Raw genomic sequence first — 16,801 nt, 5'->3', positions numbered from 1 at the left:
CAGTGTTCAGCCAATTCGATTCACTCCATGTGATATCAAGAAACGGCTGAGCACACTGGATACAGCAAAGGCTATGAGCCCCGACAACATCCCAGCTATCGTGCTGAAGCCTTGTGCTCCAGAACTAACCGTGCCTCTAGCCAAGCTGTTCCAGTACAGCTACGACACTGGCATCTATCCGACAATGTGGAAAACTGCCCAGGTATGTCCTGTCCACAAAAAGCAGGACAAATCCAATCCGCCTCTTGACATTCAACGGCATTACTATCGCCAAATCCCCCACCATCAACATCCTGGGGGTCACCATTGACCAGAAACCTAACTGGACAAGCCACATAAATACTGTGGCAACAAAAGCAGGTCAGAGGCTAGGTATCCTGCGGCGAGTGTCTCACCTCCTGACTCCCCAAAGCCTTTTCACCATCTACAAGGCACAAGTAAGGAGTGTGATAGAATACTCTCCACTTGCCTGGATGAGTGTAGCTCCAACAACACTCAAGAAGCTCGACACCACCCAGGACAAAGCAGCCCGCTTGATTGGCACCCCATCCACCACCTTAAACATTCACTCCCTCCACCACCGGCGTAGCGTGGCTGCAGTGTGTACCATCTACAAGATGCACTGCAGCAACTCGCCAAGGCTTCTTCGGCAGCACCTCCCAAACCCGCGACCTCTTCCACCTAGAAGGACAAGGGCAGCAGGTGCATGGGAACACCACCACCTCCGGTGGCATAGTGGTTAGCACTGTTGCCTCACAGCGCCAGGGACCGGGGTTCAAATCCGGCCTCGGGTGACTGTGTGGAGTTTGCACATTCTCCCCGTGTTTGTGTGGGTTTCCTCCGGGTGCTCCGGTTTCCTCCCACAGTCCAAAGATGTGCGGGTTAGGTTGATTGGCCATGATAAAAAAATTAAAAAAAATTGGCCCTCAGTGTTAGGGGGGGATTAAATACGTGGGGTTACGGGGATAGGGCTTGGGTGGGATGGCTGTCGGTGTAGGGACCGGGTGCTAGGGTTTGGATGATCAGCCATGATCTCGTTGAATGGCGGAGCAGGCTCGAAGGGCCGAATGGCCTGCTCCTAGTTTCTATGTTTCTATGTTTTCCAAGTTCCCCTCCAAGTCACACACCATCTTGACTTAGAAGTATATCGCCAATCCTTCATCGTCGCTGGGTCAAAATCCTGGCACTGCCTCCCTAACAGCACTGTGGGAGTACCTTCACCACACGGACTGCAGCGGTTCAAGAAGGCGGCTCACCACCACCTTCTCAAGGGCAACTAGGGATGGGCAATAAATGCTGGCATTGCCAGCGACGCCCACATCCCATAAACGAATAACAAAAAATAGGGTAGTCTATATCACAAACAAACAAGACGACGATCAACAGATCTGTTGCGAAACTGAAAACCAACTCAGTTTTAAGGGATGGCTGTACGTGACTAGAGTCGTATAAAGATCTTAAGCTTTCCTTCACAATTCTTAGAGAGACAAGAATGTAAGAGTTGATGAAGGTTACATTCTCTACCCAGAGCAAAAGTGGATAATATTGTTTATTTCTTTGTGTGACTTGCTTAAGATATTGAGTGTGTGCAGACTCAGTCCAACTCAATAAAGATTATTTGCAGCCAAAAGTTTGTGTCAAGTCCAAGAACCTTACGGGTGCAGACTTGAAAGTATATGACGCACAACTGGTTTAGCCATTCATTGCCAGACCTGGCTGGACCACATCAAGCACGATTGGGCCCTGCTCTCCTCTGCCAAAACTGCTCACTACTCCAGGATTATCCTGGAATGCAAAGAAAACCCTTGGCCTCTTTTTTCCATGACCAACCATCTCCTTTAAACCCCTCTTCCTGCCCCCTTCACCCTCGCTTCCGACAACAACTGCGAGGAGCTCATGGACTTCTTTGTAACTAAGATTGAGACCATCTGTTCAGCTGTCTCTGCTATAGCCCTTCCTTCCCTTTGCCTACCAAGCCAAGGTTCCCCCCTGCCCTAGCCCTAAACTCACATCTTTCTCTAGTTTCTCTTCTATCTCTCCTCGTGTCCTTTCCAAGCTCCTCTTCTTCTTGAGACTCATCTCCTGTTCTCTCGCCTCTATACCCACTAAATTACTGAACACCTAACTTCCCTTCCTGGTCCCCATGCTAGCTGATGTCCCTCTCATCAGATACTGTCCCCCTGCTGTTCAAATCTGCTGTCAGCATCCCCCCCTCTTCAAAAAAAACCCACCCTTGAACCTTCAATGCCACGTCTCCATTGTTCAGCTGTGTGGGATTGCCCTTGACTAATTCCACTCTTGCCTATCCAGTCGTAGCCAATTATCCACCTCCTACAATGGCTTATCTTCCCACCTTCACACCAATACCTCGAGAGTCTATCCTATTGCTCATCTACATGCTGCCCTTCGGTAACATTATCCAAAGACAGCTTCCGCCCTCCATAACCTAAGCTCATCCAAAACTCTGCTGTCCGTATCCTAACCCGTACCAAGTCCAACTCGCCCATTACCGTGCCCTCACTGGCCTACGTTGGCTCCTGGTCCACCATTGCCTTGATTTAAAAATCCTCAGCCTCGTGTTCAAATCCTTCTATAACCTTGCCCCCCCCCCCCCCCCCCCCCGCATCCCTCCATGACCTCACCCCTCCATACCCTGCAACCCTTCAAGAACTCTTGAATTCATCCAACTCTAGCCTCTTGTGCATCCCCCACTCTGTTCACTCCACCTGTGGCAGCTGTGCCTTCAGTCATATAGGCCCTAAGCTCTGGAATTGCCTCCCTAAACCTCTCCACTTCTCTGTCCTCCTTTAAGGACGCTCTTTAAAACGTACCTCTTTAACTAAGATTTTAGCCACCCATTTAATATATTCTTCTTTGGCTTGGTGTCAATCTTTGTCTAATTATGTCCCTGTGAAGCACCTTGCAACTTTTTTCTATGTTAAAGGCACTATATAAATGCAAGTTGTTGTATCAGGTATACTTCTCAAATTTAAGTCATATGATAAATTTTGTTTCTGTTACTGGAAAGTGAAGGTCAGACAGCATGAAGTTTGTGGTGAGAAATGAACGTCATTATAAACAAGGGTTGGATCCTACCATTGTATTCATTTTCACAAAGCTGTTGGCATCATGGAAGTATTAGGAGCAACATTTTTATTTGTGTATATGTATATATGTATAAGATCCCAGAGGGACCCTGGTTCCAAATGATTTGAGCTTGATCCATATTGGGGACAGTGATTTAACTTTATTCAGCACAAGCAAGATTTAATACATTACAGTATTCAAGCAGCAGTTTACAGAGTATAATTGAGACTTCTATTACCACTTGTACTCTGGCTAGAAGCTGCAACCCATGAGTAAGCTGCACCCTTAGTCTCTTGTCTCATTTCTCCTCGTCGCCCGGGTGTCTGCTTGATTCATCCTGAAATCTTCGACCATTTGTGGCTGTTAAGACCCTCTTATTATACCCTTATACTCTCATTCAAAACCTGTGGAATCCTCCTGAACCAATCACTGGTTGACACCCAAACCCAAAATCCAAACATAAAGATGCCATGTTCGTAGCACCCTGGTTTACGCAGGCTTTTAGTCTTGTGACACTCTTGCATCACCTGTTTTTGGCCATCAAGACTCCTCTCTGGGGTATTTGTGGCAATACAAAGGACGATGTCTCCATAGGTTGAGATACGACCCCTGCTGTGTTGGCCTTTGTTTTTCGAATTCACTGTGGATGTTCTAACATTCCAGCACAATGTTAACGACAGCTAACCTTGGTTCCCAGGCTAACTGCAGTCTATTCGACCATGGCAATCTCTTTCTCACCCCAGGTTGAATGGTTACAGCGTACTCACAGGCTTTTAATTATAAGATGAGAGAGTTGCATTTTGTACATAACTCAGGTTGTGATGATTAAAAACTTCTACATTTAATCCTTACACGCTATTATAGATCTATTACTGATGATTATGAGATATTAATGGTTATAAGATAATAAAACAATATTTTTTAAAAAACGAACGTAATTCATAACAATCTTACAGTCCCCGTCTCTTATCTCCGTCTCTGGAATTCCATTAATTCTCTCAGCTTTTCTCACAGACTGACTTGCTTTGCTAACGAGGCTTGTTGGAGTCTGCATTTTTAACATTTGGTCAAGCATGCCTCTTCCATTTTAAAATCTAACCGGGTCTACCCAAGGCATATTACACTAGTTTAAAAGCATGATTATTCAAGAATCGGCGTGCATTGACTAACTGTTAAATAATACAAACTTAAACCTGCGACTAATAATGCTTGTTTCATTTCGTCCATGTTAGCTAGTGGGAATCTGAAATGGAGATTTCTCAGGATTCTTACATGTGTATGTATACATGCATGTATATGTATGACATAAACCTAATAGTCTCAATTCAGGTTCTAGTGCAAGTCCATAGACTAATACTTAACTGAGAAACAGGACAAACTGGTGTGGCTGGAGCTTTGCTCTGCATCTGTCCTATTGTGTATCTGACTTGGAAGTGCTTCATGCTGGCATTGTGCACCAACAATTGAAGTGTTCAGTTGTTGAGTACTGGTGTTCTTCACCTAAATTTGAGAAAGACTAATCCATCACTGTTGAAAGGCAGATAAGATTTAATTTGATTCAAAACTGTAGAGGCTGAATTCAAACCTGCATTGCTATATATCAGATTATGCTGCAGAATTGAGAGTATTAATGCATCTCCATGGAAGTCATTCTTTGCAATTTATGTTAAGAGACTGATTGCAGCAACCGGTCAAATGAAGCTGGTTTGATCCCAGTTCAAGTAAATAACAGTCTCCCACAGATATAGTTTTTCAAAAGTACAAATAATAATGTGTAGGCTGATATAACCAGCCAGTGCCAGGTATCATTGCATCACCAAAAAGCTTGCCCATGGTCACATTGGGCATGCTGACTACCGTTCTTGTTCCAGAAACTTAACTTCAAAGCCTCCATTTCGTCATGTTCATCCCTAATATGGTTGCTTTGAGTCACCACAGTAACCTGTAAAAGATGAGCAGATGTTAACGATTGATTGTGTTGAAAGTCTTGTTCTTTCTATTAAAATAACGTTGATTTTTGTTTAACAGCAAACGGTCATCAAGAGCATCAACAGTACTCGGTTTCAAGGAAGTGGATATACCAGGTGTTTCTTTGTCTATTTTCCTCTGTGAAATTATATTGCAAGGACATTTTCGTATTATGCTGAAATATTAAGCCTACTCTTACAAATGTTTTAGTAGAACTATACATCTTTTGTAATGAAGCATACTTTTGCATAACCATTTTATCTATCATTGAGAAAAAGGTCAGAAAAACTTGATAAATTATATCTCTGTGCTTGTTTTCAATGTAATTCTTTTATTCATATTATTACTTCAATTGTTGTAGGCTGGGATATAGTCATTTCCAGCATATCATTGTGCTAACACCGATTATGTTGTTCTTGTAGCTTGGCCATAATTTATACTGTATTTTCTGCCTCCAATCTGTTGACTCCATCAATTGTTGCTCTTTTGGGAGGTCAGCTTTCCATGTTCATTTCTGGATTAGTTTACAGGTAAGATAAATAATGGTTTCACTTTCTTGTATTTCCCCCCCCCCCCCCCCCCCCGCATTTCCTTAAATTATTTTCCTGTGTACCATTTGTACCCAACACATCCAGTATAGCAACAAGTTAAAAATATTTTCATCTTGGGTTATAATGTAGCAATTATAAATTAAGGTTTCATACGGCACAGACTCGATGGGCCGAATGGCCTCCTCCTGTGCCGTTATGACTATGACTACATTGCTTCCTCTTTTCGATAAGAGCTCTCCACCATTAATGTTGCTCATGAGCTTGATCAGCGAAGGCACTGGTCCTGTCTAGTCTTCCTATATTTCCATTTGCTGTTTTTTTTGCACTTTACCTCCAAGTATTAAGGAAACAAACCCTGGATTTGTTGGAGGGTTTGTCACAATCAGTTAAGTGGAGGAATTTGTTTTGATTTTTTTTGTGTGCGTGTATATATAAAGCTACAACGATTTTCTGTGACATGTACAATCCAAGAGCTTAATTTTTCTGTGGCGTGATTGTGATTCTAAAAGTGAGCAGGAATTTGCTGCTTCTTTTGGCCATAGGAGTATCATGTCACTTCCTTGTAATTAGAAGAATCTAAACATGCTTAGCAGGCTTCCAAACTTTATACTACCATAAATTATTGCTTCTCCTAATAGGATTTTCAGGATAGCAGGAAAAGTGCTGTTGAGTGGACAGGGGAATGGTACAGGCAACGCGAAAGCACTTCTGAAACTTATTGGATAAACACCATATTTTGCAGTCTCTATATGTGAACACTGGTTTAAGCAGTATTCTCAAACTGAATATGGTCTGTAATACTTAGTAATATTCACCATAAAATGAAATATATGTCACTCATTTGCATAATTTCTTAATGATAAATGATATATTTAAAAAATATATAGCTTATAATCGGCTTGCATACAAAATACACCGAGTTCATGAGTATTCAATCAGTGAACAGGTTAAATTTTGGGCAGTAGAGATGAAAGGATAGTTTCCTGTTTCACTGCTCCGTGGAGTCCTTTCATGTGTTTTTCATGAAACCCTGTCTATAATGGAGGGATTGTGATTAGCTGAGTTCAGTTGGGCTACATGTATATTTGATCTGAAATTGTCTCTTTCTTTTCAGTGCTTATGTTGCAGTTTTCATTGAGCCACTCACTTGGTCCTTTTACTTGGCTTCAGTCATAATTGGATTAGCAGCTGCAGGTGAGAATTTTCTTTCAGATGTATTGAGCAACATGAATAAGACTTGAGGAGAAAAGTTTTCAGTGAAGGTCTCTGTTATCTACCTGACTTAGACAACTGATTAAATTTGACTTGTTAATGGAATTTCATCTCTTTTCAGGATGAGAAAGTAATGGCAAAAATTCCATAATGCATGAGAAGTTTCCTAATCCGCCCACTGTATTGTGTTCCTAAATTAGTCTTATCTCGGCTGTGAGCCTGTAGCCTGGCAGGAGCATTTTGCTTTATTATGAACAAAAGCTGAGCAGAGATTCCATTTGGATTCTTTGGACTGGGTTGATTTGATTTAACCCTCTTTAGCAGCTGTTTTCAACTGCTGTAAGGATGTGGCATTTTTCTTCCTCCTGTCTAGTTCTTTCCCTTCACTCCTGGAGATGGTGATTCATGGTTCCACAGGCAGGAGCAAGCTTCTGGTATCTATCTACAGTGGCCATTCCTCATATGAGTGTTGGCAAGCTATTTGACTGAAGGTATCATAGGATCGACTGATCCTGTCTTCACATATACAGTATATGTTCTTCCAGCAATGGCCACTGGTTAGTGATTGTTAGTGGGAATCCATTTTTTTTTCTTCCAGCCCTAGATGCTGAAGCTAATTGTGCTCCAACCACTGCCTTTGCTGAAACTGGCTTATTTAACACTGACCTAGGACCTCCCTAGCTTTGTACGGTTCAGAATCACACCAAATGGAGCAGTTTCCAACTTCATGGACTGAAGTCACAATAGAAATTCTTTACTTTGATTAATATTAGAGGAACTAAATTGTATTAAATTTTAATTTGGTTTTAATTCAAAACATTGTAGGGTATGGTAGTCTCGTAGTTGTCATACTCGACTAGTGGTCCGGATTGCGAGTTCAAATCTCACCATGGTAAGTTGAGAATTGAAGTCAATAAATCTGGTAATTTGTGGGGATGGTAGCAAAAAAAAACTATGAAAGCTTCTGGATTATTGTAAAAACCCAACGGGTTCACTAATGTACTTCAGGGAAGGAAGCCTGACAGCCCAACGTGACTTGGGCTACGTGACTCCAGCTCCACACTATGTGGTTAACTCTTTCTTTATGCCAGCCCTGTGGCTATGGATTGGTAGTTCTGCCTTGCCAGTGTCACTTGCTGCTCGAGGGCAAATTTGAAAAAATCTGTTAAATATTGAAATAAATGCAGGGCTGAAGAAAAAGATAATGGACCTGAAATTGCGGTCGGAGGCTTCCCGCAGGCTGGTGCCTCTGTATCTTTGGACTCTTGCAGTCCTGAGCCTGCAGGCATACGCCAGCATAAAGGCCCACGGATCCCAGGGGCGCATACGGTTCAACCAATCACAAAGGGGGATTCCCATTATGCTTATGGGGATTCCATTTACGTATGGAGTCCCCATAAGCACAATAGGAATGACATAAAAAACACACTGTCACACAACCTAAATAAAAATAAATCACCATGTGTTTACAATGAATTAAAATACAATTTAACTAAACATTTAAAACAAAAATGTAATTTTTTGAAAAGGGGCCAAAAATAACCTAAACTAATTTCAAAGGTTTTTGAAAGTTTAAAAAATATATATATTTTAATATTTATTTAAACCCTTACCCTGGTAAAAGAAGGCCCTACGTCTGCTTTTACCAGGCGTAAGGGTTTCGTGGGCAGTAGTTGGGCAAATAGCCCAACCCTGCGCTAGTGAATGTCCATTTCCTGCGCATGCGGATGATCTGTGAAGCTGAAACTTGACAGATCGCAAGTTCCGGGTTTTCACGCATGCGCATTGACATGAATCAGTCATTCATGAAAGAAAGACTTATGAAATAATACTGAGCGGCCTACGGGTGGCGCTGTCCAGGGAGAGTATAAATACTCGGGCACGGGCCCAGCTTGCGCAGGACATTCTTAACAGGAACTAGTGAAGGACACAACTAGACCTCCATGTTGTAAAACAGTTGGTTAAAGCTTTGTTTAACGCTTAGACCAAGTGCCTAGTAGTCTTCTTGCGTCACACATAACATGCAGAAACCCAGAACTCGTGGGGCACTTCCGACCACGTATGTGGTCATAGGCCTCCTAAAATCCGGGCCAATGTAAGAAAGCACAGCATGAGAAAAGGCCGTTTTCTCATCAGACTTTTTCTTTCCACTAACTATGCATGATTTGCTTCAATGTGGATGCTGCTCAGTTTAATTTCCCACTGCTCGTCAAAGATAGTCAAATGGGAGTGTAAAGTATCTGCCCAACTTTGCATTCTGTATTACTCATCCTGGACTTGTTGTTTTCCATGATCTTAGCCCAATATTTTATTTGCAACGTGTTGATGGACTGCTATGTCTGGTATTCAGAAGGAGAACATGATCTTTTAAACCTCTAGTCTAGCTTGTGACTTTTTAATTTTGCACTCTTTAATTCTGATCTCAGATTAGTGTGCTGGCATCTACGTTATCATGTCTTTCAGTATTTTGAAGCCCTGGATTGTGCCCCTGTCAATTTTCTTGGCTTCAATGAAGCAAGATCAGCTTCGGTGGTCTTTCCTTGTAACTGTAAATCCTAGAATCATCCTTGTTGCTCTTTTTTGAATCCTGTCCAACACATGTTGTCCTTTTGTAGATAGGGTGTCCAAAAGAGTAACATCAGCACATATGACCTATAGAAAATTGGAGTAACTTGTTTTTACTTGATCTGCAGTCAAAGACCCTAGATGTACATCACAGTACTTGATGCTACAGTTGGTTGGATATATTTGGTCAGTAGTCACATCCAAACTCATTCCTTTTCCACCGTTGCTAATGAATGCAGATTCACCCAGCTGACTGCTTCCAACATTTAGAGGTTGGACTCATGCCCAGGTAACCGTTGAACACTAACATATGATGTCTTCTCAGCTGGCTGCATGCCTTCAATGCACGGTAGCACCACAGGATAACTTTGGTAAATTTAGGGAAAATAATACAAATTTTAATTTTTATTAGGAGATATCTGTTTTGGTAGGCCAATCCCACCCTGAATTACTTGTGTCCTCCCTCTAAGGAGAGGCACCTGATGCTGTATTCTCATGGACTGCTTCATCTGGGCTTCCATGGCTGGCAGGCTCTGCAAGACACCTTTTGTCGTATTTGCTTTGGTTTTACCTATTTTCTGTTGTTTTTATTTTAATGGCCCAGAAATTCAGGTCGGGGGCTTCCCGCGGGTGCAAGTCCCCGACTTGCAGTTACCTAGCGCGTCGGCCGTTGAACTGTGGGCCCGCGTGGGATTCCGATCCTGGGCCTCCTCCAACTGCCGGTGCGCAGTGCTTGCGTATCCCAGGGGCGCAGTTAGTTCGATGAGTCCCCTGGGATCACGTGGGCCATGGAGAGCCAATGGTAGCAGGGAATGCTTCATTCATAAGTTTGACAGGAAGAGCTGTCAAACCTATAAATACTATAAGCCTCAAAACATCACTAAAACTTCAAATAATTTTTTTTTAAATCACATTTTTAATAAAATAACTAAATTACATGAAATAACTTTTAAACAATAATTTAAATTTTTAAAAAATTAATCACATTTTCTAACAGGGCTAAAAATAAACTTACCTTTCTTTAAAGTATTTAAAAATAATAAACCTGTGGAAAAAATGTTTTAATTTTAATTAATTCACCACTTACCTTGTTAAAAGCAGGCCTTGTGCCTGCTTTTTAAAAGTGTCACTGCTGGAGACTTACCCTCCCAGAGAAACCTGCAAAAAAAAGTAAGTTTGATGCGCACACGCTGCCTCTCCGGTGCACGCATTCCACCTGTCAACCCCTTCTTTCAAGGGAATGGAAGTGCCGGTTTCCCGCGCATGCACGAAACTGGCACTTTCGTTGGGCCGACGCGTGAGTACCCCGTGCGTACTCACGCGTTGGGACCTGAATTTCTGGGCCAATATGTTTGGATGGGCCAATTCCTCCCTGTATTATAAGCCTTGCCCTACGTAGTAAGGCAGACATTTATTGTATCTCCAATCCCACAATTTACAGGCCCATTTTAAAACCAGGCCTCTTCATCTGACCTTCTGTAACTAGTGAATATTGGATGATACAGGTTCTGTTGTTTACCCTTTCTTCCAAAACATAAATTTGGATGAGTTTGAATTACTATTGGTATTCTCCACATCAAGGGGTACACTACAGTTAACTTTGTTATATCCGGCACCGACGGGACCGAGCTGTTGCCGATCTATCAAAACTGCCGGACATACAAAGTTAATGTTGAAGCATACGGAGGTTTTCATCTCCGTATCTGACAACAAACACTGTTGCTTAGCAACAGCTTCTAAACAGTCGGCTGCAGCTGCAAGCGTCTCTAGCTGAAGCTGTTGCTATAGCTACAGACCTTGCAGTGCCTGACTGGGGAAAAAAAAGCAACGAGAACTAAAAAAACTTATAGAAAACGGCTCCTGATTTTTGCCGTTAGAGCGAGTATTCCGGACATATAACCTCCGGATAAACCAAAGTTTCCTGTGGTTGCTTCCTGTGGGATTAGATTTACATCACACAATACCTTTTGTATTTTATTTCTATTCATTTCACTGTTATAATTTCAGTTAGTTGATTATTATGTTTTAGTTCTAAAATATTGGTTTAATCAGACCACCCTTTCCGTGAATATTAGCGGTGTCCTACTTTATTGAGGAATCCTGATGGGAATTCACAAATTTACTGCTCGATTCCAAAGTAGCACCATTTCATCTGGTACATAAATTTAGCATTTCTTATTCAAATATACATTACCTGACATTTATTCTATTGGTTGAGATATTTTCTGTCATTTTTAAAAGTGCAAATCTTGGTTAAATGTTGCTGTTTCCATATCTTTTGTTTAAGATGGCAGAAAACCATAACACAGGATGAAGTTTCCCCTCTTCCCCCCCCCCCCCCCCTTAATCTTTATTGTTTTGTACCAAGGGGCTACTGATTTAGCTGTAGATAACCAGTGTTGCTGAATGTTTAACTCAAACTAATGTCAAATTATGAATATATTTCTCTGCAAAGCTTGTGCTGTAGTACAGGTTGAGCGTCCAAATTCCGAAATCCGGTCTCCGGGACGATTGGTGGCGGGGTCGTCCGGAATCCGTAAAATGTTCCGGAATCCAGACACCCTGTCAAACCGCAACTTGGGCCCAGGCATTTCCGGACTCGGAACGTGTTTCTGATGTCCAAAGTCCGGAAACGCCCGAGCCCAGGTTGGGATATTTCCGGACTTCGGACATCAGAAACACGTTCCGAAGTCCGGGAAAACTGGCTTGGCCTCGGTCCCGAGGCTGCCGGATTCAGGACGCTCAACCTGTAATGACTTTGGCTGATTTGATTGTTGCATTGATTGAACATTTCTTCTACTTAATTTTTTTCAGTGCTATGGACTGCACAAGGCAACATTTTGACAATAAACTCGAATGAAAACACTATTGGAAGAAACAGTGGCATATTTTGGGCTCTGTTACAATTTAGGTATTTACTAAAAAAAATTAAGTTTACCAGCTATACAACAACATTACTGAAATCTACCTGGATACATAAATGTGTGTATTGTAGAACGATCTCAGGCTGAGGGTTTTCCACCGATTCTCATGTTCTCTTTATTTAATTGCAGGATTATGTATGCACCTGCCAGTGATGTGGAAGTGAAAATTTTTAATGTATGCATGTGTGTGTTAAAATACTTTAAAAATTTGTGAACTTACGAATACTTGCCCATTTGTTCTTTTTGGTTAATTTCCCCCTCCCCCCTTATCTATTTTTAAAGTTTTGTTTCTATATGAACATAACATTCCAATTTGCTTTCTGATTGATCTTTGCTAATTGCAGAGCAATATTGGTAACGTGTCTAATTGGCAGTATCAGAACTGGGAATCACATTTCCCAACAAACATCGACAGACATTGCACTTCCGCACCGAAAGTTGAACATTTAAGTTCAAATAGCTCATAACTATTTAAAAGTTAGAACTGAAAGTTTAAAAGTGCAATGGCAATTTAAAAAAAATGATCCTCGAGTTGTTTTGTAAAATGAGATGTTTTTTCCTTTGGGGTTTGAAGTTGATGGTGTGGGGAAAAGTAAATATTATCGCGTGCACAACATTTAAACCCAACGGAATTGTAGATCCTTATTGTAATTTATATCTATATTTGCTAAAGATAGCCTGTAAATCTTGGGATGAGTTTTCTAAATAATTCTATAATCTTAATATTACAGGAAACTTTGTGCTATCCGGCACCGACGGGACCGAGCTGTTGCCGTTCCCTCAAAACTGCCGGACACACCAGCGTTAATGTTGAAACATACGGAGCTTTTCATCTCTGTATCTGACAACAAACACTGTTGCTTAGCAACAGCTTCTAAACAGTCGGCCCGTACCTTGGAAGCGTCTCTGTGGCTTAACAACAGCTTCAGAGAGACTTTCCAGAGCCTGACTGTTGAGAAAAAAAAGCCACGAGAAGAAAAAAAAGCCACGAGAAGAAAAAAAACCTAACAAAATGGCTCCTGATTTTTGCCGGTGGCTCGAGCTTGCCGGACACTTAGCCTCCGGATAACACAAAGTTTCCTGTAGTGCTTTGGTACCCTTCTAAATTCAGTTTCTCATGGTGTACACTGATTCTGGTCAGCTGTGTTGCCTTTTGTCACCGTCTTGATATATTTTGTAAAACTGAGACTAATTATCCTAAACAAAGTTCAAATGGTGAACACTTCTATGCAAATGCAGAGTTGGACTTATCCTATGGAAAATGTTCAAATAGATGCCAGCTAGTCCATATTGTGATCTGATCAAACATTGGTAAATGCATTTTTGTATAGTTTAAAATATATTTCTAAATCTATTCTGTTTTCCCTTCCTGATGTTTCAGTACTAAATATAACATTAATATGTTGTAAAATGTTTATCTGAGTTGATGATAATTGCTTTCTACGCTGTAACACAATTCAAGAAGGAAGCAACTCACTATTTATTAATTTAGTGCCTTTAATGTGGAAAAACATCCTAAAGCACTTCACAGGCATAACCAGGTGAAAATGGATGCTCAGCCAAGATGGAGACATTGGGAGGGGTGACCAAAAGCTTGGTCAAGTAGATGGGTTTTAAGGAGGGCCTTAAAAGAGGAAGGAGAGGTGGTGATGAGGCGGAGGCATTTGGAGAGGGAATCCCAAAGTGTGGGGTCTAGGTGGCTGAAGGCAAGGCCACCAATGGTTGGTCAAAGGGTGGGGTGGGGTGGGGGCAGGGGACATGCACAAAAGGCCAGAGCCAGAGGAAGGAGTTCGGGTGGAGGTTAAGGTTAGAGCAGGTTACAGAGATAGGGAGGGGCGAGTCCCTGAAAGGATTCAAACAAAAGGATGAGAATTTTAAATTTGAAGCATTGTGAGACTGGGAGCCTTGTAGGTCAGCAAGGTTGATGGGTGAGCGGGACTTGTTGCGGGATACAGGCAGCAGAGTTTTCAATGAGCTGAGGATGGGAGGCTGGCCGGGAGAGCGTTGTGATTGTCCAGTCCGGAGGTGACAAAGGCATGAATGAGCATTGTTGAGGCAGGGGCCAAGGTGGTTGATGTTCTGGAGAAGTACTCACAATAGTGTGTTTTAATTCAGATTGACCTGGTTTTAAAGTTTTCTCAAGTTTTATTTATCAAACGCTCTTCTATAGAGTCCAGGTGTCTTTATTTTAGGCAAGTTTATTCTTTGTTTCTAGCTTTTACTATTTGGGTGAAGTACTGGAGGGCAGCTGCTGCATTTGGAACCATACCCTCTGAGTTTGAATAGTAAAACAATGTAGGCTCTGGTACAATATCATTACCAAAATGTTATTTGAATTTCCCTGTGTGTTTTAATTGGCTCTAGTTTCAATGAATTCTTGTCTTTTAATTATTATTATAGTCAGAGCATTAGTTCCGTTAACAATAAGCAACCTGTTTTATTCAGAGTGAAATCTAATAATCACTTTTTTTTCTAGTCTTCTCTTTGGAAATCTGTATATATATTTTGCCTGGAAAGGAGAAAAGCACATTACAGGTCAGTAGTCATAACCTGTGCTGAGCATATGTAAGTAGGAACTGAGCCATCAAAGAGTTTTCTTGCAGAATATTGGTGTTTAATAACCAACAGATTTAGAGTTTGCAGCTTTGTTCCCTATTTATTGGTTATGAATTTTAAAAATTCCTTTCTCCAATAATGGGAGGCGCATTTCATTGCACAAATGCTGCATGCATCACCTGTACCATTGCACAATATTAAAGGAATGCTCCAAGGAACTAATGGAGAGTCTTCCACTCATTATTGACTATTTTGATCTGGCATACTGGTGTAAATCTGAATTTTTATTAGCATCCTGCTATATAGCACTTGTTATAAATCTCATCATCAAGAAACTACTTATGAAATAACGCTGGACGGCCAGCTGGTGCCGCCGTCCAAGGAGTATAAATACTCGGGCGTTGGCCCCAGCTTGCCAGGGACATTTTGTAAAGACAAGGAACTAGTGAAGTACAACTAGACCTCCATGTTCTGAAACAAGTTGATTAAAGCCTTGCTTTATGCTCAAACCAAGTGTGTAGTGAGTTTTAGTACGTCAGCACTGTCTGACCATCCACAAATTTCAATATGCAATATTCACCATGCTTACTATTTTTTATGATATGTTATTGCCAGGACACTGGCACTATTAGCTTCTCCAGTGCTGACCCTGACAAGTACTTTCAGATTAACCCCCATTTTTATATTGCAGCAGAAGTTCTTGTACATCCTTACAGGAGGATAGCATTAGTGGAGTATGGAACACAACCCGAATGTCGTAGCTGTTCAGAGATGCTTCAAGAAATGTGCTGTTTGACTAAGTGCCCTTAACTCTAGCTTCCCTATCATTATGAAGGATGTGTTTTGGAAGGTATAATATAATTCTGTGCACTTATGGATTATAATCAGCTGCTGTTCAGATTTGCCACGGGTACAGCGGAAGATCATAGACAGGTTTACTGATTTGGATTACTGCTATCCATGGCCATCTTTAAGTTTGTGAGGCTGTTGCAATTCAGGTTCTCTTCCAACACTCTTATTTGTGCTCACATCGAAAGGCAACTTTCATGGGCATACCTGCATATCCCATGATCTGAAATTCAATACTTCATTTAAGGAGTGAATGAGTTAGCATGCTGCCAGATTAACAGCAACCGCTTTACTTAGTTATTTTGTGTTGGAGGACATTTAGGATGCCCACTATATGCTCCTTTGTCACTTTAATAGGCAGAACCTCTCGATGGACCATATAGTTTAGGCTAAAAGTACAGATCAGCAGGTAAGTAGCACTAGTTACTTAACTGCAACTAATACTTTAAAACCGTATTCTAAAACCAAAATTAAAAAACACTTTGACATTTTTAGTTCTTTTTCAGAGTCTTAGTCGAACGAAATGTGGGTGCTACAGTTCCCTGGAGTTCCACCTCATTGCCATAACACTGCTTACATTGCTGTTTCTAATTATTTGAGATCAAATGTTCTGTGCTCCTTTTGGCATCTCAATAAGGTTGCCATCTCAAATTACATTAGATATAGTTTTTAATGCCTCAAATCCATTATGTAACAAACTGGTGGCTATTGGTTAGCAAATATTTTCTAAAGGTTTTCAGTACTGTTTGGTCAATATCTATTAACCTGGTCTTTTACCTCTCAGAATGCTTTATGGTACAATATTGTCAACATGCAGTGGTTTTCAACCTTTTTAATATTGGTATTCCCTTTTGTAAAATTATAAAATACCATTATCTAGTTTTTCCATCCATGACTGACTAAATACTAAGCCCTCCCCCTTCACAGACAGCTCCCCCCCTTCACAGAGACATGGTGTGGAGATGCCGGTGTTGGACTGGGGTGGACAAATGTAAGAAGTCACACAACACCAGGTTATAGTCCAACAGTTTTATTTGAAATCACAAGCTTTTGGAGCGCTGCTCCTTCGGACTTCACCTGACGAAGGAG

At 41.4% G+C, this 16,801-nt stretch overlaps 1 protein-coding gene across 1 annotated transcript in view; it reads left to right on the top strand.

Moving 5' to 3' along the window:
• The window catches only part of mfsd11 (major facilitator superfamily domain containing 11), a 33,670-nt gene that overhangs the window by 2,768 nt on the left and 14,101 nt on the right, over positions 1-16,801 (top strand). The window contains exons 2-6 of the mRNA XM_085963555.1: positions 5,116-5,171; positions 5,478-5,585; positions 6,721-6,800; positions 12,198-12,294; positions 14,784-14,842. Coding sequence (XP_085819681.1) covers positions 5,116-5,171; positions 5,478-5,585; positions 6,721-6,800; positions 12,198-12,294; positions 14,784-14,842 — 400 coding nt within the window. The remainder of the gene's footprint in view (positions 1-5,115; positions 5,172-5,477; positions 5,586-6,720; positions 6,801-12,197; positions 12,295-14,783; positions 14,843-16,801) is intronic.

The sequence above is a fragment of the Somniosus microcephalus genome, chromosome 21 (genome assembly GCF_052327205.1).
Source record: "Somniosus microcephalus isolate GS21.2 chromosome 21, FLI_Smic_1.0, whole genome shotgun sequence".
NCBI classification, from domain to species: Eukaryota; Metazoa; Chordata; class Chondrichthyes; order Squaliformes; family Somniosidae; genus Somniosus; species Somniosus microcephalus.
Note: the sequence above shows the minus strand (reverse complement) of the source record. Positions and strands in the feature narration are given on the sequence as shown.